Source organism: Neophocaena asiaeorientalis, unplaced genomic scaffold (genome assembly GCF_003031525.2).
Source record: "Neophocaena asiaeorientalis asiaeorientalis breed wild unplaced genomic scaffold, Neophocaena_asiaeorientalis_V1.1 scaffold703, whole genome shotgun sequence".
Taxonomy (NCBI): domain Eukaryota; kingdom Metazoa; phylum Chordata; class Mammalia; order Artiodactyla; family Phocoenidae; genus Neophocaena; species Neophocaena asiaeorientalis.
In genome coordinates, this window is record NW_020174434.1 from 2,429,370 (window position 1) to 2,451,078 (window position 21,709).

The 21,709-nt window shown below is 51.6% G+C and overlaps 1 protein-coding gene across 2 annotated transcripts in view; it reads left to right on the forward strand.

Moving 5' to 3' along the window:
• Nucleotides 1–21,709, forward strand: part of EIPR1 (EARP complex and GARP complex interacting protein 1) — an 89,842-nt gene that overhangs the window by 62,248 nt on the left and 5,885 nt on the right. For both annotated transcript variants that reach the window (XM_024756939.1, XM_024756940.1), the window contains 2 exons: nucleotides 6,499–6,598; nucleotides 20,822–20,958. In XM_024756939.1, coding sequence (XP_024612707.1) covers nucleotides 6,499–6,598; nucleotides 20,822–20,958 — 237 coding nt within the window. The remainder of the gene's footprint in view (nucleotides 1–6,498; nucleotides 6,599–20,821; nucleotides 20,959–21,709) is intronic.

Genomic DNA, 21,709 nt, shown 5'->3' on the forward strand with positions numbered 1-21,709 from the left:
GAGGGGCCGCGACGGGCTGGGTTAGCCTCACTACGGGGGACGTGCCGGGTCTTTCTCTGATGTCCTTGCAGATGCCCGTGGCACTTGCACAGTGACCGCTGACCTCTGCTTTCTGGGGAGAAGATACCTCTGCGGTGCAGATGGAGGTAAACATCACACTGGAATGCCAGGCCGGCTGAGAGGGTCAGGAATTCCTGAGAAGCGGGTGTGCATGTTACTGTTCTTAGTAGAAGAAGGAAAAAGGGCCGTAAGCTTTGGTGTTGAGCTTAGAGAGGAAAGAGAAGAAAAGAAACTTGTGCAGGTCTCCAAACACTTGAGGTGGTTTGGCCAGAAGAAAGGATTTGACCTCCTCTCTGATTTTGTGTTTCTTCTTTTCACTTCAGTGTATAGAACAGTGTAAGTTGACTTGGGTGAATGTTACAAAGAGTACATTCAAAGTTATCCTTAATATCTTTTCAAAGTTGTCTCTGAGGATACATAAAATAAGATGTTTGAAGTTTTCAGAGATCCTGCTGCCAGTGATGGTGGAAAGGTCTCTGTGATTAGGACACTGTCATCACAGAAGAGTTATCAGATTTTATAAGGTCCAGGTTTGTGCTTTCTGGTTTCATCCAACCTAGATGTACTTAGGTGTAAGGTTTTTAAGCTGGAGCCCTGAAGTTGCTCCCCTGGTTACTGGCTCACCGCTAAAGTGGTCCGCTAGCTTTAAGAGAAGCCTGGAATGAGGCCTCGCATCCCTTATGTTGTAGGAAAAGAACAGTCTGTGGCTTTACAGGACAATATAAAGATGTCTTCCTCTTTCACTTTGGCTAAAGTCTCATTTGTCAAATGGGGATGGTCGTCAGAGCCACCCTGGCGCCTTGTGAGGGTCATTGAAGCTAAGTATTAGGAAGCGGGTGATGAGGAAAAAATAGTAAAATGCACTGTACAGATACAGCTTATCTAGGAAGAGTCAAAATACGAAAATCTGAACGTGTGGTGCAGAGTATAAATAATTATTTATATTACAGGATAAATTCATGTTCTTTCTGAGATCGTAGTTCAAGTTTCCATTAAATACTAGGGTTCAAAGTGTGTTTCAGTTGTTTCTCTCATGAACCCAAAGGGTCTTTCCCAGAACATGCTGGGCAGACATATACCATTGTATCCAGTGGGATAGTTTAGGAGAATGTATTTTTTGAAGTTCTGTTTGTGATTATTTAAACTTGAGGTTTAAATAATTAAAAAATGTAAACCTGAAGGACCACTAACTCTGCCTGGAGAATTTTAAACTGTAGTCGATTTTTCTTCTGCTGTTTGAGAAACGGGGTGTGGGAGGAGGGGGAGAGCAGGGACAGCCAGGGCTGCTGCTTGGGGTTCGGGAGGTGTTTCACGTCAAAATGCGTCATGGCTCCGAGCCAACCCTGAACTTGCTGGTGAGACCCAGGAGCAGAAGGCTTGAGCTTCCTGGATGTGCCGCTAAGCCACACGGCGCCCACCCTGCCCTGCACTTGCCCTCTTCTCCCTGCCTTGGGTGGAGTCTGCAGTGAGCGGCCGCAGTGGGCCTGTGTGAACTTGGACTTCAGGGCTGGTGAGAGTCAGCCGTTCCAGGGTTGAGGGCCCTGCACTGCCCGCTGGCTCTGCCCCTCGGCCCTCTTTTGGGCAGAAGGACAGGACAGGAGCCTCGCCCCAGGAGGGCCAGTGCAGCTGTGTGCACCCACCCTGCGTTGTGATAGGCTCTGGGCCTCGGACGTGTCCCTCCCAGGGAGGCTTCTGAGCAGTGCAGGTCTCTTTGCCCACACCCTGCCCGTGGCTGGGTTCTCAGCGGGAGGGCGTGTTTCTGTTGAGCCATGCACACGGCTGATGCAAGCGTGTGTGTAGGTGAGCAGTGTCAGAAGAAACACCGACGTCGGATAACTAAGTCACCCGGTGCCCAAAGTCCCACAGTCGCGTGTTGTCAGAAAGGGGTACCCGGCAGTGCAGGGACCTACGCCGTCCCTGAGGGGAGCCAAAGTTCGGGCTAAGATGCTGAGAGACAAAGAGAATGAGAATATGGGGAAGGCTTCCCATTTCATGTATTAACCTTAACACAGTGCCAAGCAGAAGCCCTTGGTGCAGGGCCTGGGCACTGGGCTCTTGAGCCTACTCACTGGTTCCTGGGTCGGTAACTCCAGACCCTGGAAGGTTCTCAGACCCCGAGGGGGGATCAGGATGCCTGGCTCACTTTTGGGTCAAGACCACCAGAGGAAAGCCCAGGTGCTGGAGAGAGCGGGGCTGGTGATTCAGGACCCCAGCTGCTGGCAGTGAAGAGCACACAGGGAAACACCATTAAGTTTGGGCCCCTTTCAGAGCAGGTGAAGAGCGGAGTTTCTGAACGCTCTCGCTCGAGGATTTTTTTCCCTTAAAATAAATCTCCATGGAGTTATTTTTGGTGCATGTAAGGGTGGTAATTTTAATGTTCAAGGCAAATTTCCAAGTAAGCTTTATGGTTTTTCGAAGGGAAGCTGTTACATTTGGGGTGGACAGTCTTTGTTGTGGAAGGCTGTTGGCACATTAGGGGACATCCAGCAGCCCTGGCCCTCCCAGTCATCATGAAAACCCAAAAGTGCCCCCCCCCAAATACCCCTGGAGGGCAGTGCGGTCCTCAATTTAAGAGGCTCAGCTCTAACTGCATCTGATAATATATATCTAGGACTTATTCAACACCTACTGTGTGCGGGCACTGTTGTAAGTATCACCCTGATCTTCACAAACCAGTACTGTTGACTACTTTTACACTCCTGTTACCCCCACTGGACAGATGAGGAAATCAAAGCACTGAGATATTATGGCACCCAGAGCTGGGACTCCAACTCCAGCAGGCTCGCCTCAGACTCCGAGCTGCCCCGCTGCCCCTCACTGTTCTGGGTCATCTACCTTAGATGCCGTCTGTGTTTTCAGTTGTGTGTATGTTTTGTCTGAGTGTGTTTAGTCTTTCAAAATCCTTAATTCTGAAAAGTGAGATGTTTCTTTGGGTTAACAAGTCATCACTTTACCTTTCTGGAAGGTTCTTCCTGTGGACACGCTTGGGGGTTGCTGCATGGAACCACTTCTCAGATGCGTTTGCATGTGTCTTGGTAAAGATGCGTGTGTCACGGGGACCAAGGCACCATAAGGAAACAGTGATTATCTGCTTTGTTTTTCCCAAGTGTGTCAACACAGTAAGTCAGTATGATTAGCTGCTTTAACTCGAGGTGTCAGGCAGTGTTCCTTCGTCTCTTTGCCTAATGGTGATATTGAAGCTAAGGAGCTTAAAAACAATGAGCTCTCAGGCCTGGTCGTGACCTATGGTTCTGGAGTCAGCCCTTGGCTGGAGACTCAGCCCTGCCTTTCACAGCCACTGCATTTGGGGCAGGCCACTCAGCCTCCCAAGTCTGTCCCCTCGTCTGTGAGTTGAGGAAGGGAAGGGGACTCCCCTTGTGGGCTGTGGTGCAGCGGACGGAGAGGAGAGCTCCGGCACCCTGCCCCGGGAGCTGCCCGTCGTGCTGCTGGAACCCTAGCCCCGGGACCCAGGGCTCTCTAGGCAGACAGCGCCCTTTCTCCCCACACGTCCTCCCGGGAAGTTCCGCTGGAAGGAAGGCCTGCAGTAAGACTTCAGCTTTCCGGCGGGGCCGGGACGGTGTGGGTCAGACAAGGGCTGTGCCCAGGCACTTCTGTCTCATCGAGGTCCTTCTCCACATCCGGACCGAGCGCCGATGGAGCCGCGTCTGCTGGGGCCCAGATTAATAGCTCGGAGTGATTGCTCAAAGGGAAGGGCTCTGGCTTGCCTCTGGTAATTTTGTTCATGTGTATTATAAGCCTTTACAATTTTTACTTTATAATAAATGCAACAAATCTTTACTTACGATTTCTCATCACTTGGAGTTGAAACAACAAGTCCATTTTGAGCCTTATTCAGAGAATTTTAGTTCCAGGAGCACCTAGAGTTTTCTGTTATTATCAGGTGCTTTCAAAAATTAGGCGGGTCTATGGCCGGGACCTTAAGAACCTTCTCCCTCTTGCCAGGTACCTCCAGAAGTCATGGAGAGGTTTTGTTGCTCGGTGTGTGTGCGTGTGTGCGTGCATGTCCGTGCGTGTGCGCGCGCGCGTGTGCGTTTGTGTGTGCGCGTGTGCGTTTGTGTGTGCGCACGCGTGTGTGTGTGTTTTCAAAGCATACTTCTGATTAAACGTCCTCTGTAACCAAAAGCGAACTGCTGATGTGCGCATGGTGGTAGCTCCTGACCTTCAGACTGGTAACGGCTGGAGTGATGCCACCGTAATGCCCTGTTGGAACCATCTTTTAAAGTCATCGTGATGCTTAGTCTGCTTATAGGTCTTTGAAGAGAGAAGTAATAGGTAGATGGTCTCAAAGATTTTCCCTTTTTCCTTTTTTGATACACATTTCCCAAGGAGAAGTTTTGACTTGCGTGTCAGCCTTAAGATGTTCTAAGTTACTAGTGGAAAACGTACACCTACTTAAACTGCCCAAGGATTACTTTGCTGAAATTCTTAATTCTCATTTTATGAAAGAAAAAGCTATTTTTATGGCGATTCCAGTTCCTCAGGCCTGGTACCTGAGGCCAGCTAAACTCTGACGTTTTAGACTTTTATGGAGCACGTGGCCCTGTGGCTGTGGGATGGCCCCTCCCCCGGGGGGGGGGCTGTCTTCTCCCGAGTCAGACGTCTTTATTGCTGGGCAGAGCTTGGGAAGAGGTGTGCAAGCTGGGTCTTCTCAGCTGTCACCTGCCCATCTACTGGGACAGGGCCGTGGGTGACCCTCTACCAGGACAGGGCCGTGGGTGACCCTCTACCAGGACAGGGCCGTGGGTGACCCTCTACCAGGACAGGGCTGTGGGTGACCTTCTACCAGGACGGGGCTGCGGGTGACCTTCTACCAAGACAGGGCCGTGGGTGGCCCTTTTCTTCCCTCTCTCACTGTTTTGCATTTTTCCTTGGTGTTCATGGTCAGTTGTCTGAACTCTACATAAGTGTCCCCATGAAAACAGGCTACCAAGAGAAGTTCAGTCAACTTGCTGCAAAGATGTGTCTTCAAAATTAGAATTGCCATTATCTTAACAAAATAGGAGCCACAGATTTCAGTACCAGATTTCTTGGTGTCTCTTCCAGCTGTGGTGTTTCTTGTTTACTAGATATTGTGCGTTTTTCTTTGTTATTATTAGAAAAGATACAGTAAGCTCTTCAATACAGGAGTGATGTACTGTGAGAGCTTTGTACTGTACACAGCTATGTACTGTGAGAGCTTTTTAAACTATAAATGAGAAAGAAATTGTAGTTCTGAAATACATTATTGTTGTGATAAAAGTAATAATAGCTCATTGACAGTCTTGAAGAATGGTATTAGGGAGGGGCACCCAATCAATCAGTATTGTATTCTGTGTGAAAGAGAAATTGTGAGGGTCTCTGTCGATGTCTTCAATACTCACGTGTTGGAGGACGTGAAATGAAATTCTCTTCTTTATAAGCACTTAAGAATTTCATCAGGGAAGACAGAAATTCACGCTTGTGATCAAACTAAAAAATTTTTGATCTCTTCATGGTTTTATCACAGAGATGATGTGATTTTTGTCTTTTGTTATTCAAATATTTATCAGTTAAGAAGGTTTTGGCTGCAGGTAACAGGGCACTGTGGCTCACATAGGCTGAAACAGAAAGCTGTTATCTGACATCTCAGGCCTCGTGGGTACTTGAGGGCTGTGACCTCCCCACCTCCCGCCCCACACTGCTCTCAGCTCTGCCCTCCCAGGTGGTGGCAGCGAAAGACGTGCGCATCCTCTCCAAAATCACACTGTCCACCTGTGTCTCTTCAGACCCAGCGCCCAGCACGCCCCCTTGTGTCTCTGTGGCCAGAATTGGTCAGCTCTCCATGCCTCGGGCTCTGGGAGAACCTGTCAGCAGTCTCTCAGCTCCAGCTGCCATGGCGAAACACCACAGCTGGGGGCTTACATGACAGAAATGTTGATTTCTCACAATTCTGGGGGCTGGAGGTCTGAGATCATGGTGCAGGTGAGGGCTCTGTTCCTGATTTGCAGATGGCCGCTTTCCCACTGTGTGTTCACATGGTAGCAAGAGAGAGACAGAGATATAGAAACAAAGACAGAGATATATAGGGAGAGAGACAGAGAAATAGACAGGGAGAGACAGAGACATACATATATAGAGAGACAGAGCTCAGGAAACTCTGGTGTCAGTCTGTACTGGGCACTAATCCCATCTTGGGGCCCCACCCTTCTGACCTCATTGAACCCTAATCACTTCCCAGATCACCCCCCCAACACCAGGTGACTTTGGGAAAGGATACAGACATTCAGGCCACAGCAGAGTGGTAGCCTGGTACTGCACCATGTCATTGCAGAGCTGTTGACAACACTGCTGGTGACAAAGGGCCGGGCAGAGGCTTTGCTGAGGGCCATGTGTAAGAGCTTTTGGCCTCAAGGTGGGACTCTCACACATCATGTAATGCTTGACCCCCTCCTTCCTCAGTGTCGCATGGGAGCCCGCGGGAGACGGGAAGAGAGTCATCTCGTTGGCTGACAACCACATCCTGCTGTGGGATTTGCAGGAAAGCTCCAGCCAGGCTGTGGTAAGTAACAGGAATTACACAGTTTTGGTTTTTTGTATTTTTTTAATTTGACCTTTCAGCCAAATTCAGAATATACTTCTTGATCATATATGTTTAGAATTTTGACATTGTTTGTGACATAATTAATGAACAGACTGAATCATCAGTCAAAGAATTGAGTGATTTTCTCTTTCAGGCAAAAGCTGTTTGGGATTCAGGCCTCAGGGCCATGTACAAATAGGACACAGAACCCTGGACGTTGACAAAACTCCCCCCTTTGGCCATAATTTGTCCAAAAGAGTTAGCAGGATATCCAAAATTATAGTCTTCTGTTTCAAGTATAAGTCTTTTTAATGAATGGATTTTCAATGTGTATTTGGTTAAAATCACCTTTCAGGTAGGAGCAGTCATGTAGGCAAATTTCCTGGTTGTGAAAATAATGGTTGACTGTGACCCAGTGACCTTTCAGCCTGCCCTCCTTTCATTCATGTGTGTGCATGGTCCTGAGGGTGTAGCCGTCAGGCATGTCAGCCATCTGTCCACGGGGGCACTGGAGCCCTTGCCTGCACACAGGCTGTCTCTCCATCCCATTCCCACCCGTCCTGTCACCCTCAGATCCCGCCACCGAGGCCGAGAGTAGCTGTCTCCGCAAGTTCTCAACCAGAAGGTTACGTCTCTCTCAACAGGCCTGTTCGTTCCCAGACCTGTTTAATATTTAGCAGCAACCTTCTTGGGAACCAGTTTGGCTTTCAAATATTCATCACTTTGAATGCTTTGTCCTTCATAGAGTAAATGCTCTGCCAATTGGTATATTTTCATATATGATCCCTTAAAGTTTCCTCTTATAAAATGTGTTTTTTACATGCATTCATAATTTCATTGCATTTGCATGTCAAAGCGACAACTTTAGAGAGAAAACCAAGACATTTGAAATGAAAGCTTCTAATGCCACCCACTCAGTTGGGCCTGGGGCCCAACTGCCACGGGTTCATGAACGGCGTCTCTTGGACAGGTTTCTTCAGTGAGCTTGCATCTCACCTTATCCACTTGTTCCCGGGATGCGTGGTCAGCACTTTCCCCTCGTGGTACCCACAGTGTTCGTAAAGCCTGTCTTCACCCTCTGGGTGAAGAGATGCGTGAGTGATGATTTATCACTGTCGATACATGACCCAGAAGGCAGACCCTTCACAGTATGGGGTGTCCTGTGTGAGTCTTAAAGCTGCATTGTCAGAAGGGTGTCTCCCAGGCTTCAATGTGAACTTAAGAGTATAATACTTCAGGAAAGAAATCACTATTTTTATTAAAATTAAAAAAAAAAAAAAGACACATCTCTGTATCATGGAGTAGAACACAAATTTCACCCAGACTTTCAAGCTCGAGCAGGAAACTCGAAGGAAACTGGCTGCCTCCAATTGTCCTTGGGGCCCCCACAGGTCTGGGCAGACACTTGCACAGTCCCCCACCTTCCAGGGAGACTTGCGAGGCCGTCTGGGCCGGAGTCCAGGGGCCCCTCCCGTCCCCTAACTCCAGCCTACCTCTTGGTGGGGTGTTCCTCCAGACTGCACTTGAGGACAGAAAGGGGGACAGTGCTTTCCTATGAAAGTGCTGGGGCTCGAGACAGGCTTGGGGCTGGGAGCCTGGGCCTGGTCCAGAGGATGCTCGGGGGCTGGCTGAGCGGCTGCCGCCCCGCCCAGCAGGAGGCACCACGGGGAGCCGGTGGCGTTAGGATTCAGTGGCTCCCAGGGCCCCGACTTTGCGGGCCCCGTCCTGTCATCAAAGCGTGAACACCCCTTCAGACCCTCAGTCATCTCAAAATGATTTTATGGTGGGGTGATTAATCTGTAACTTATTTTCTGCAGAGACCAATTTCGTTTTCTCTCCCCGTTTTTTATCTGCTGTCAGCAGTTCTGTCGATACCACTTTGCGACCCTCGGCTGGAGTATTTAATACTGAAACCTTCCTATCGATTTCGACCGTCTTCATACCCAGCTCCTCTATTTTTTTTCTTATTGTTTAAGGATATTGCCGTCTGCGGTGAATCTAATCTTATGCTCACTGCACCATTACCTTTTGCAATTAAATTGGAGGCTCTCTGCCATTTATAATCGTTAGTGGAGGCCTGGGGCGGAGGTTCCATGGGGTCCTGGACCCCGATGAGGGCCAAGGCAGAGCCTCCCTGTTTGGGTCTGTGCGCATGCACCTCTGGGTTCTAGTTCCTTTCACTGGCTGTGGAAAGAAGCAGCTTCTCCTGAGGTGCAGGGACGGCAGAGCGGGAGGAAGGGGGCCTGGTGTCACCCACTCAAGGTGCAGGCCTGGGGGTACTTGCCCACAGGAGCACTTCTTTGAAGGGAGAGAACGGGCTTCAAGGACACAGTGTATTTTCAGAAATTTCTAGTCCAAGGTTTACAGCGTACCAGAGGAGGCCTGAGCACAGGCAGATGCGGGAGCAGGTGGTGACCGGAGAATCATTCCATGCAGCCATGCCCGCTGAGCCCGGAGCCCAGAATGTGCTTGCTGTCTGAGGACAGAGCACTGGGTGCAGGCTGAGCCCCTTGGGACCAGGGCAGAGGCGGGTTGGGCCTGGTGGTGCGGCCCGGGCTCCCCACCCCCTCATCCGTGGCCCTACCTTCCATGGCTTCCTGGGCTCCGAGTGTGGCCACAGAGAGGAGGGAGGCCTCCTGGTCAGACCCTGCGGCGCGGTCCTGGCAGGCTGGGTGTCCTCCGCGCAGCCAAGGCCGCATGGCCCGGCCTGGGGGCTCGTCTCTGCCTCCGCCCTGATGGTCGCGGGACACGCCCATCCTCCAGACGCCCCAGGACCAGGGCCTCACTCCCGCCCCCCAGACAGCAGGGGTCTGGACAGCAGCCCTAGATGAGGGTGCGTTTCTGTCACTCAAGCCCCTGGTCCCGCTGGGGAAGCAGGTCCTGGTGTCGCCTCCCTTCTTATTTGCAGGGCTAAGGTTTTTCTTTTTTCAACAGACTTTTATCTTTTAGAGCAGTTTTAGGTTCACAGCAAATTTGAGGGGAAAGTGCAGGGATTCCCCATCCCTCCCTACACAGTCCCCGGCAGACGGGGCAGTTACTACAGTGACGAGCCCCCACTGACCTGTGGCCGCGCGTCTGCGGATTTGGACACGTGTGCTGACACGTATCCACCATTACAGATTCATACTTGGTGTCTTCACTGCCCTAAAAATCCTCTGCTCCACTAGCCCTCCCTCCCTCTAAGCCTGTGGCAACCACTGATCTTTTTACTGTGCCTGCAGTTCTGCCTCTTGCAGAGTGTCCTAGAGCTGGGCTCATACAGGGTGTAGCTTTTACAGGCCAGCTTCCTTCTCTAGTCACTGCATGTAAGGTTCCTCCGTGGCTTTTCATGGCCTGACAGTTCGTGTGCTTTTAGTGCCGAGAGATATTCCATCGTCTGCAAGCTTCTTCATTTTGATAAAGTTCAGTGCATGAGTTTTACAGATTGTGCCTCGGGTTTCAGGTCTGAAGACTCTGTGAACAGCCTTGGACCTTGAAGTTTTTCTCCTGTGTTTTCCCTACGGGTTTACAGTTTGCATTTTACATTTCAGCCATGGTCCATCATGAATCGGTGTTGGTAGACAATGCCTGTACCCTCTCTGGGGGCTCAGGTGAGGACAGAGTCTCGGGGCCTTCGCTGTCCTGGGTGGGGTGTCTGTCTGGAGCAGAGCAGTTGTCGAGAAGTTTCCTGTCTCTCGGGGCTGCCCTTCCTGGCCCCTGGGCTGCAGGGAGCAGCGTTCCTGGAGCTTTGGGGGTCTGTCCCCAGCGGTGTTTCTGGGTTGGGGCCCATGCGGGAGAGAAAACACAGACCCTTGACACTGCGTGTTCCTCGTGCCCCAGGGCCCTCCCTGGTCAGCCTGTTCCCCACCTGTGTTTGTTCTGTGTATAAAGTCCCGGGGTTTTGCGGCACTTGGTGGGAGCCGTAAAGAAAAGTGTGTCTGCCCCACCCTCCCAGCCGCAGGCGTCCCTGAAGGGAATTTGAAGGTCACAGCCCTCCTCTGGGCCCCTCACTTCCCTCCCTGCAATGCCTGTGATGCCCGAGGGCATGACAGCTCTTGCCTCTAATGAGAGGAAAGTCCTGCTGCCCCAGGTGCCTCAGGGGCATCGCTGGCTGGGGGCAGCCGAGGGGCTGTGGGGGCTCCCTGGACCCGCTGTGCAGGCGTAGCCAGGACTCACCGGGTGCAGCAGCCTGCCCTTGCTCACTCATTTTAAAGTAGCTCCTTTAAAGAGAGGCGCAGGCCTCGGACCCTGTAATCTGACCCTCGCTTCACAGGTGAGAAGAGTGAGGCCCAGGAAGCAAGGGGCTTTCTGAAGGTGGCCTGGCTGACAGATGTGGGTCTGCAGTTCAGACCCGCTCTGCCCCGTCGTCCCACAGAGACATGTGCTGAGGGCCTCTCGTGCACATGCGCCCAGCCGACCCTCCTGCAGAGCTTGCGCTTGGAATCTGCGTGTCTTGGGTGGGCAGCAGCATTTTGTCCTGTGAACGTGGATTAGATTTTGGGAAACAGTCAGAAGTTATTTGGAGCAAAATCTAGTAAATAAGATAGTTAAGCAAGCTTTATAATGTAAAGCTAGTTAGTGGAAACCATGTTCAAACTCTCTGAAAACTGGTTTTCTTTCTTTCTTTTTTTTTTCATTTTTATTGGAGTAGAGTTGATCTACAATGTTGTGTTAGTTACAGGTGTACAGCAAAGTGAATCAGCTATACATATATCTACTCTTTTAAAAATATTTTTAGATTCTTCTCCCATATAGGCCATTACAGAGTATTAAGTAGAGTTCCCTGTGCTACACAGTAGGTACTTACTAGTTATCTTTTTTTTTTTTATTGGGGTATAGTTGCTTTACAATGTTGTGTTACTTTCTGCTGTACAACGAAGTGAATCAGCTATATGTATACATATATCTCCTCCCTCTTGAACCTCCCTCCCCTCCCATCCCGCCCATGTAGGTTATCACAGAGCACCGAGCTGAGCTCCCTGTGCTATACAGCAGGTTCCCACTAGCTATCTGTTTTACACATGGTAGTATATATATGTCAATCATAATCTCCCAATTTGTCCCACCCTCCCCTTCCCCACTCTGTGTCCACATGTCTGTTTTCTACGTCTGTGACTCTATTCCTGCCCTGTAGATAGGTTCATCTGTACCATTTTTCTAGGTTCCACATACATGCATTAATATATGATATTAGTTTTTCTCTTTCTGACTTACTTCACTCTGTATGACAGCCTCTAGGTCCATCCACATCTCTACAGATGACCCAATTTCGTTCCTTTTTATGGTTGAGTAATATTCCATTGTATATATGTACCACATCTTCTTTATCCATTCATCCACTGATGGACACTTAGGTTGTTTCCGTGCCCTGGCTATTGTAAATAGTGCTGCAATGAACATTGGGGTACATGTGTCTTTTTGAATTATGGTTTTCTCAGGGTATATGCCCAGTAGTGGGATTGCTGGGTCGTATGGTAGTTCTATTCTCAGTTTTCTTTTTTTTTTTCTTAGTTTTTTAAGGACCCTCCATACTGTTCTCCATAGTGGCTGTATCAGTTTACATTCCCACTGACAGTGTGAGAGGGTTCATTTTCTCCACACCCTCTCCGGTATTTACTATTTGTATATTTTTTGATGATGGCCATTCTGACTGGTGTGAGGTGATACCTCACTGTAGTTCTGATCTGCATTTCTCTAATGATTAGTGATGTTGAGCATCCTTTCATGTGTTTGTTGGCAGTCTGTATGTCTTCTTTGGAGAAATGTCTATTTAGGTTTTCTGCCCATTTTTGGATTGGGTTGTTTGTTTTTTTGATATTGAGCTGCATGAGCTGTTTGTATATTTTGGAGATTAATCCCTTGTCAGTTGCTTCATTTGCAAATATTTTCTACCATTCTGAGGGTTGTCTTTTTGTCTCATTTATGGTTTTCTTTGCTGTGCAAAAGCTCTTAAGTTTCATTAGGTCCCATTTGTTTATTTTTGTTTTTATTTTCATTATTCTAGGAGGTGGGTCAAAAAAGATCTTGCTGTGATTTATGTCAAAGAGTGTTCTTCCTATGTTTTTCTCTAGGAGTTTTATAATGTCTGGCCTTACATTTAGGTCTTTAATCCATTTTGAGTTTACTTTTGTGTATGGTGTTAGGGAGTATTCTAATTTCATTCTTTTACATGTAGCTGTCCAGTTTTCCCAGCACCACTTATTGAAGAGACTGTCTTTTCTCCATTGTATATTCTTGCCTCCTTTGTCATAGATTAGGTGACCATAGGTGCGTGGGTTTATCTCTGGGTTTTCTATCCTGTATCATTGATCTATATTTCTGTTTTTGTGCCAGTACCATACTGTCTTGTTTACTGTAGCTTTGTAGTATAGTCTGAAGTCAGGGAGCCTGATTCCTCCAGCTCCATGTTTCTTTCTCAAGATTGCTTTGGCTCTTTGGGGTCTTTTGTGTTTCCATACAAATTTGGTATATAGTAGCATGTATTTGTCAGTCCCAATCTCCCAATTTATCCCTCCCCTGCCTTATCCCCTGGTAATCATAAGTTTGTTTTCTACATCCGTGACTCTACTTCTGTTTTGTAAATAAGTTCATTTGTTCCCCCTTTTTTTTTAAGATTCCACATATAAGTGATATCATATGATATTAGTCTTTCTGTGTCTGACTTAACTTCTCAGTATAACAATCTCTAGGTCCATCCATGTTGCTGCAAATGGCATTATTTTGTTCTTTTTTATGGCTGAGTAAAATATTCCATTGTGTATGTATATATACCACAACTTCTCTGTTCATGGACAGAAAACTGGTTTTCTTATGAGACTCGTAAAAAGGTATTCCAAAATATTTTGAGCAGTGTCTGCATTGTTACCATAATAATACCTTTAGAGCCACAGCTCTCAGACAGCAGTCCTTTGAATTTATGTTTTAGGGTATTTGTTTAAAAAAAAGAAGCCATGAACTCTAAGAAAACATGGATATAGTAACATATCTTAATATCATAGCTTAATAGCTGCATATGCCTTTTGGTTTTGTAAATATTGGAGACAATGAGTAGTTTTTAATCTTCCAGGTGGATCTTGGAAAAAATCATTAGATGCAGAATGGGCTGAACGGAGGCATTTAGCTAGGAAGTGTTTCCTGAGCTTGCAAAAGACTTCTTTCTATAAGAAAGAGTAAATGTACATTTAGAAACTAAGAGTGGGTGAGAAAAAGCAGCTGCTGAGCTGGGAGGGCTGATGTGCTTGTCACTGACATTGGGGTTGAATGCCTGCCGTGGCCACACAGCCTGGGGTGTGACAAATACGGAGATATTGTCTCTGCTTTTTTGTAGTTTGCCACCAGTTACAGGGGCTGTAGTGTGCAGATAAGCCTTTAATTCAAATGTTCAGGTTTTCCTGGAATAGGCTGGGGCAGGCGTGGGCCAGTGGCTAAGGGGACGTGGGGGACTGGGGACACGTGGGCATGGGACAAACACCGACAGTTGAGTCAAGTCCCACGCACAGTGTGACCTTGGGCGAGTTGCTTGGCCGTCCAAGCCCCAGCGTCCACATCTGTAGAGTAGGGCAGTTTAACAGTAACATTATGTGAGGACAACATCCCCCATGGTGCCTGGTGCGCTGCAAGTGGTCTATATAGGCCTGATGGAGGGATGCATGCACGCGTGGACGGATCGAGCGGCTAGAATATGCGGTCTCCACAAGTGGATTACAACTGAGCGTCGGGTTACCCAGTAGGATCCTAGTGCAGAGGCAAGAGGTACAGGGCAGAGAAATCAAGGTACCGAAAAGCAGTCTGTGTTTACTTGGTAATTAGGTTACTTGCCCTGAAGTCAGCAAGTGCTAATCACAGTTCAGACAGGAAGCAGCAGTGAGCTCTGCTTGGTACGGAGCTCCTGGTGCTCTGAACTTCATTGTTCCTCCCTCTTCTTCCCTCTCCAAAGAATGACCTACGGGGAGGTCTGTCTCTCCAGCACATCACTAGTGTATCACTGGTGTGACAGAAATACTTGTTACATTCTCGTCCATCTTGGCCAAAAACTTTAAATCTGCCCTCACAACCTTTCCCGTTTTGAGTCTGGAGCCGAGGTCAAGCCCACATTTGTGGGTGTCGGACGCACGTTTTTCTCCACAAGGAGAGGTTGGGTTTTGGTGCAGCAAAGGGGAAAAGCCCTTTTAGTTCTGTTCTTCTTACAAATAAAGTCTTGTTGGAAATGAACTAAGAATAAATTGCAAATGACCTCAAGTTCCTCACCCGTGCTGGCACCTGCTGCCTTGTGCGCATTTTCTAAACACAGGAGGACTCTGGTTTCCAGGAGGCTGCCCTCACAACCTTCCCGTGTCAGCTCTGCGGAGCAGGAACACTTTTTCTGGGCTGGCAGAGTCCTTGACTGGGGGTGGGAGCCGGCAGCCCTGTTGGGTCTGGGTCCGGTGTGGGCCACGTGCAGGGCAGGGGGCCCGCCTTCCCTGACCCTGGCAGCAGGGGCGGGGGCGGCAGCGCCCTTTCTTCCACGTCCTGAGGGTAGCGATGGGCCTGGGGGAGTCCTGAGGAGCCCCATTCCCACCACGACCCTGGACCCACCCTGTGCGCCAGAAGGGGCACCCTGCCCCTTCTGCCCTGTCCCTGAAGGTGGGGCACAGCTCCAGGCAGTGTCTGGGCTTTTTAGGAATGTCATCTCATGGAATCCTTATAGCCTTGGGGGGCAGATTCTTTAACATCCCCGTCTTACAAGTGAGACACAGCAGAGAAAGCCAGGCCTCAGAGGGACAAAGTAACTCGTCAGGTTACTCACTAGGCAGCAGAGCGGGGACCCAGCTCAGGGGTCCTGCTCAAAGCTGGGGCTGCCGTTCCCACAGCTGGAGGCATCCCCGATGGCGTCTCAGAGGGATCACAGGTGTGTCGGTTAGAATGCATTTGGCTGCAGGACATAAGAAGTGACTTAGATAAAGAGGAGGTTTAATCATCTGCTGTAACAAGAAACATGGAAACAAAGCCCCTCTGGGGTTGGTTAATTCAGTGTCTCAACAGCAGAGGACGCAGATACTCTGCATGTTTCTGCTCTGCCATGTCCACGTGTCACTGCTGTCCCCCGTCATGACCGCAAGGTGACTGCAGCGGTTCCAGGCATCACATCCAGATTCCCACCACATCCACAAGGAGAAAGCAGATTTCCTTCCCACGTGTCCCTCGGTTTGAAAGGAAAGCCTTTCCTGGAAGTCCCTCTGTCCCCCTTTCAGGCACGACCGTGTGTCCAGGCCTAAACCCGTCTTTGGCAAGGGGAGCAAGCCCGTCAGCCCTGGCTCAGGGCCGTCTCAGTCCCCGGGGGTGCTGCGGGGTCTGACGGGAAGAGGGGCTCCGGTGGTGGTGGCGTCTGCTGTGTGACAAGCTGCCGTCTCCCAGCAGCTTGGGCCAGGGCACGCAGTGGACTTGCCCGCATGGACACTTTATGTCTCTTACGCTCGAAAGCTGCAGCCCTGCTGTGGCTTCGCCGAGGCTCTCCTTCCAGGGGGTGCGGTGGCGCTCTCTGTCCCCTCTGGTCCTGCGTCGCCCTCAGTGCTGATGAGCACGTGCTCGGTCCCGCGTCCTCTAGGCCTGCCGCCCCCCCGGGTCTGGTCCCCTGTCGGCGCCGTGGGGCTTGGTGGTGGGGGTGCAGCTTTGGAGCCTCACGCCTCCCTCGAGCCGCTCCTGAAGGCTCCAGTCACAGCATTTTGTTCATAGAAGGCGCCTCTCTTGCTCTTGTCCTGCACTAGTTACTCCTTTAGAGAGGATTTGGGGAGCCTTTAATCATTCCTTCTGGACTGGGAAGCACTGAATATTTCTCTTTAATGCTGGGAAGCAGAGTGCTGTGTGCATCGCACCCTCTGGCGTTCTTGCTGAGTTCTGTCTCTGCGTCACCAGGAAACCAGAAAAAGTGATCGATTAACCTTACGACTTGCACCGTGCTGGCTGCCCTGAGTAGCACCTTAAAAATCGATGGTGAGATCTCTTCCAGGTTTTCATTAAAATCCACCTTGCAGACGTCTCGGCGCCTGCAGGCATGGCGTTCTGTGGCCCTAGTGCTTCCTGCACCGGCCTGTGCAGTGGAGCTGGAGCTGGAGCTGGTCCTGTTCCGCACCGCGGCTGTGGGGCCCAGCGCGAGACACCTACCCTCCCTGCGAAGCAGGGGGCTGGGCAGGGGCCGCCTCTCGGCTACTGAATTCACTCGGGGTCTCCCCTGCCTCAGGTTAACACCTTCTCAGTTGTCTGTGCTTCCTAACAAATGACCACCCAGTTAGTGCTTCCCGCTGCCCACCACGGCCATCACGTGGTTTCTGCGGGGACAGTCAAGAGCCCGCAACCTCAAGTCTCTCGTGAGGCCGCAGGCCAGGTGTCAGCGGGGCTGGCGTCTCATCCTAGGGCTCTACCGGGAGGACCTGCTCCCGAGCTCACGGACGCGTTTGTGGCAGGATGCGGTCAGACCCAGGGCCTGGGTTTCTCGCGGGCTGTTCCTCAGTGTGGGTTTTGGAAGCAGACAGCGCGTGTTAAGTTTTGCTGATTTAACTTCTGCGTGAGCCCGGATGGAGTCAGAGTAGAGCAAGTACAGAGAGCTTTGCTGGCGGTGTTGTTTGTTAGGATTCGACCTGAGTGCTTCGCGCACTGTTACGGATCTTCCCCGCTTGGCACACTTCATGGTGCTTCCCACAGCAGCCTCTTCAAGAATTCACCCTGCTGAGTTCACAGTGCCTTTCTTCTGATGATAGGACCTTATGTGTTCACGCTTCTGAAGAGTTTGATAATGAATCCACGTGTTCATAGAAAATTAATTAGAACACTGAATGTTGATTAGTTAGAAAATATACTGAACCTTTTTTAATTTAAGTATAGCTGGTTTACAATGTAGTGACTCACAATTGTTAAAGGTTATACCCCGTCTATAGTTATTATAAAATACTGGCTATATTCCCTGTGTTGAACACTACATCCTTGTAGCTTAATTTTATACATAATAGTCTGTACCTCTTAATCCCCTCCCCCTACATTGTCGCTCCCCTTCCCTCTCCCCACTGGGAACCCCTAGTTTGTTCTCTATACCCGTGAGTCTGCTTCTTTTTTGTTATAGTCCCTCGTTTGCTGTAGTTTTTAGATTCCACATATAAGTGATATCATGCAGTATTTGTCTTTCTCTGTCTGCGTGATACCCCCCAAGTCCATCCATGTTGCTGCCAAAGGCAGAATTTCGCTCCTTTATGGCTGAGTTGTATACTCAACCGTTTTATGTACCTGGTTGTTGATCTTACTTAACTAGTCTTCAGAAAACTGAAATGGCGCCTGTACATGTTTCTTTTGGCTAGTTTTTTTTCCTAAAGGAGAGGCCATAAAACTGTTTCTTGGTTGGTGCTGTCAATGTGGATGTTAAACGTCCGGCCACAGCTGGAAAAGCCGAAGCCCAGTGTGGAAAAGCTCACCCTGTGTGTCTGATGCTCGTGTTTTAGGCCCATTTCAGGGTATGGGGCTCTGTGCCGCCGTCCCTCTTCAGGAGGCCGTGCCTGTCACTGCTGCGGGCAGGGCCGAGATGCCCTCTGCCCACACCAGCTCTCACTGGCCGTCCCTTGTGGCTGAGTCCAGGTCCTGCGTTGTGAGGCTCCTGCCACCGTCCCTTTCTCCTCCGTGGCTTTGCGGTGGTCGCACTCTGTGGTCCCCTCTGCGTCCTGCCTGGGGGCCGGACCTCCTCCCTGTGACCTGTCCACGCTCTGTGCCCCCCACGTGCCCCTGAAGGCGATGGCACCCCTGATCCTGGGCTCACTTGCCTCTGCTGTTCAGATGATGAGAGAAGGAGAAGCTGTGGCCCGTGATGCAGGGGAAAAGGGGTGGGACCACTGCCCATCATCAGAGGAGCAGACCCTCTGCCGCCCCCAGCCCCTCGGCCCTTGCTGACCCCTCCCGGCGGGCTCCTCACCCGGCTGAGCCAGTCGACATCCTCCAGGAGATTGGGGGTGAGACTGAGGGTCAGTGGGATCCCCCGTGGGGCCCTCTTGTGGGGTGTCTGGCGCAGGTGCTCCATGGGTGGCCGTGAGGGTGCTGGCCTGGAGGGGAGGCACTGGGATGGCCCTGGGTTTGGGTCCCCGACGTGGACCTCTCTGCCAAGCTAGCTCAGGCCCGGTTCTGCCCAGGTGGCCTGAGCCGCGGCCTGGGCAGCAGGTGTTGCCAGGTCCCGTGGGAGCACCCAGGCCCTGCTGGCCGGCGGCCCCCTTTCTGTCCCTCAGCTGCTCTGTCCTTCCTGACGTCTCGCCCGGCCTCTGGCTCTTCTTGCCCCGCGGCGCTGTCCTCGGCCAGGCTCAGTTCTGCGCCCGCCATCGGGCATGCTTCACGGGCGGAGCGCTGCTGGGTGTGGCTCTGCGTGGCCACTGGGAGCTTCCTGGGGGTGTGTCCCCCTTCGAGGCCCCGCTTCCCCCGCTGAGCTTTCGGCCCAGGAGCTGCTCTCCTCCACCCTCGGCCGCTCTCCCTGCCCCTTCTCCCCACTCCAGGCACCCCGGGGCCTGTCTCAGGTGATGGCTGCTCCCCGGAGCCTCCCTGGCAGCTTGAATGTGAGCCCTGGGAGAGCCCAGAGCATGGGCACTTCCTCCTTGAGGTGCGGGTGGGCACCGCTGTTTCATTCCGTCGCCGCCGTGCCTGGTTGGGTCCTCCCGACACTAACACAACACACATGTCTCGCCCAGACCAGACTAACCCTTTAACTTTTGTGGAGAGGAGATTAATAAGTGGTGCTCGGTCTGTAATGGCAGAACAGGTATTCTAACTGGGGTCTTATAAAACAAGAACCCCCGCTTTTCCAGGGGGTGGGGCTCTCTCCTCCGCTGCCTCGTTGGGCTATGGGCAGGGGGTGGGGTGGGGGAGGGCAGGGCTGGGGCCCAGGAGCTGGGCAGGCACCCGGGAAGACACAGGAGCCGCCTGCGTGTCTCCTTAGAGATGTGATGTGTCCCTCCCGTCCCTCCCCCCGCGCTCACGGGCACAGACACCCATCCTCCTTCCTCCCGTCAACTCTAGCCCTTCAGTCCCCGGGAGGGGGGCGTGTGCACCCGCAAGGACTTCAGAGGCCCATCATCCACGTGATTTGCTGAATCAGTGAGGCAGGAAAATGGGTTTTTGGGAGAAGGATTTTTCTGGGGCAGGTTGAGACACAAAACTGTCCAGAACCGAGAGAGGCGAGCTGCCGCTGCCAGCTGGTCAGCGTGTCCTGGCTGGGCGACCTCTGCTGCAGTGGGTGCTAGAGTAAGCGGGGCTCTCACTCGGAAGTCATTTTTAAAGACGTGCCCACTGTCAGGCTTCTTAACTGGTCCAGGCTCTCTGGAGCGGAAACTGGCTGTTTTCCCCAGGCTTCTGCTCCATCCCCTTGCACTGACCGCCCACTCCGTGCGTCCACCCTGGCCGGGGCCAAGTCTGGGGCCCGATGACACCCTTGGGCCTCTGTCTAGTGCTGCCGTGGCTGTGCCCGGGTCCCTCTCAGAGGGTCCGCAGGGCGAGGCTAGTGTTCAGGGTAAAGTGAAGTGAATCACGGAGGGTCGAGTAACCTGAGGACCACAGACAAGCCTGGAGCCCTCCTGCCTCCAGACGCCACCGCGTGATAGGCCTTTGTGCATAAGATCGTAGACGGCAAGCGGGAGGGCCGGTGGGGCAGCGGGGTCGGGGGCGGAGCGGCCCTTCTCCCAGGTTTGCACCAGGGCCCGGCCTCGACTGCGCTGGTGGTCTCGAGGGTCTCCGCCGTCCGTTACCTGTTGGGGTTTAGTTAACCCCCGAGTAACGGATGCCGAGATCCTCGCGGCAGGGAGGGGAGGGCACACGTCTGAGCACACGTCTGGGTGGGTCGCAGCCTTTTGTCCTTCTCTACCTGGGGTTGGCCGTGCGGACCGGCGGGCCTCGTCCTTGGTTTTGGAGGAAGCCAGACGGAGCTGGTGCGTGTTGTCTTCAGATTTGAGTGGATTCTCCCTAATCCCACACTGGCAAGTCCTGTCTGATAGAGGCTCTGTTAACGTGCCTTCTATTTTTTGCTGTGTTCAGTTTTATATTTTTTTTTCCAAATAAGGTTCAAACATTCTTGCCTTCTAAGGGGAGGAAACAAAGACAGAGCTTCCTAATTATTTTCAGTAATTATCTTCAATGATAGCCTGTACAAGATATCCTCTTAAATGCTCTGAATAGAGTTCAAATTACTTGTCTTTTCTTCTTCCTTTGAAAACATCACCCAATTTGCAGCTGGCCAGTTCGGCGTCCCTGGAAGGGAAGGGACAGCTGAAGTTCACGACGGGGCGGTGGAGCCCGCATCACAACTGCACCCAGGTGGCCACGGCGAACGACACGGCTGTCCGAGGGTGGGACACGCGGACCATGAGGTCAGTGACGGCCCCTCCCCTCCCTGCCCCCCCACGCCCATCCACCAGGGCTCGTGTGCCGAGGCCACGTGGCTTGTCTGTGTTGGCCTCGGGCTTGTGGGAAGTCGTACGCCTCGTCCTCTTTCTCTGCCCCATCTTGAGTGCACCCGCGCCGTGGGTCCGCGCCCCGCCCCGGTGGTCCTGTTCCTGTGGGCGCCCTTCGGCGGCAGCGGCGGTCTCCGGTGGAGATCAAGGTCAGGCTTTTGTAGCAGCTCAGGCCTGAGGTGGTGACCGCAGACTCTCGGTCTCCATGGTCGGCGACCACAAGGTGAGGGCTGCCGTCCCCTGGTTAAGCATGGAGCTCGACCATCTCTGCACCTTCAAGATGCACACCCACGGGGCGGTCGTAGTTTGTTATTTAAGTCATTACACACAGCTGGTGCTTCTAATGGGACACGGGAGGCTGCTTTTCTGTGCCAGGCGTGGCGTTGACAGCGAAGGAGTGGTGGTGTGTGCACTGTTGTCACGGCAACAGGGCCCTGCAGTCTTTTCTAAGATACAGTTTATCCCCTCAGCACACCGTAATTTATCACTAAGCCGCAAAGACGGATGTCGTGACATAGCTCGTGTTGCCTTTGAGGGTGGGGGCCCAGCTTTCAATCTAGGTCCATGGCCCTTCTGAAAGCGCAGGGGGTAATCAGTATTCGACGTGTGTGTGGTGTGTGTGTGTGTGTGTGTGTGTGTGTCTGTGTGGTGGCGGGGAGGGGGGGGG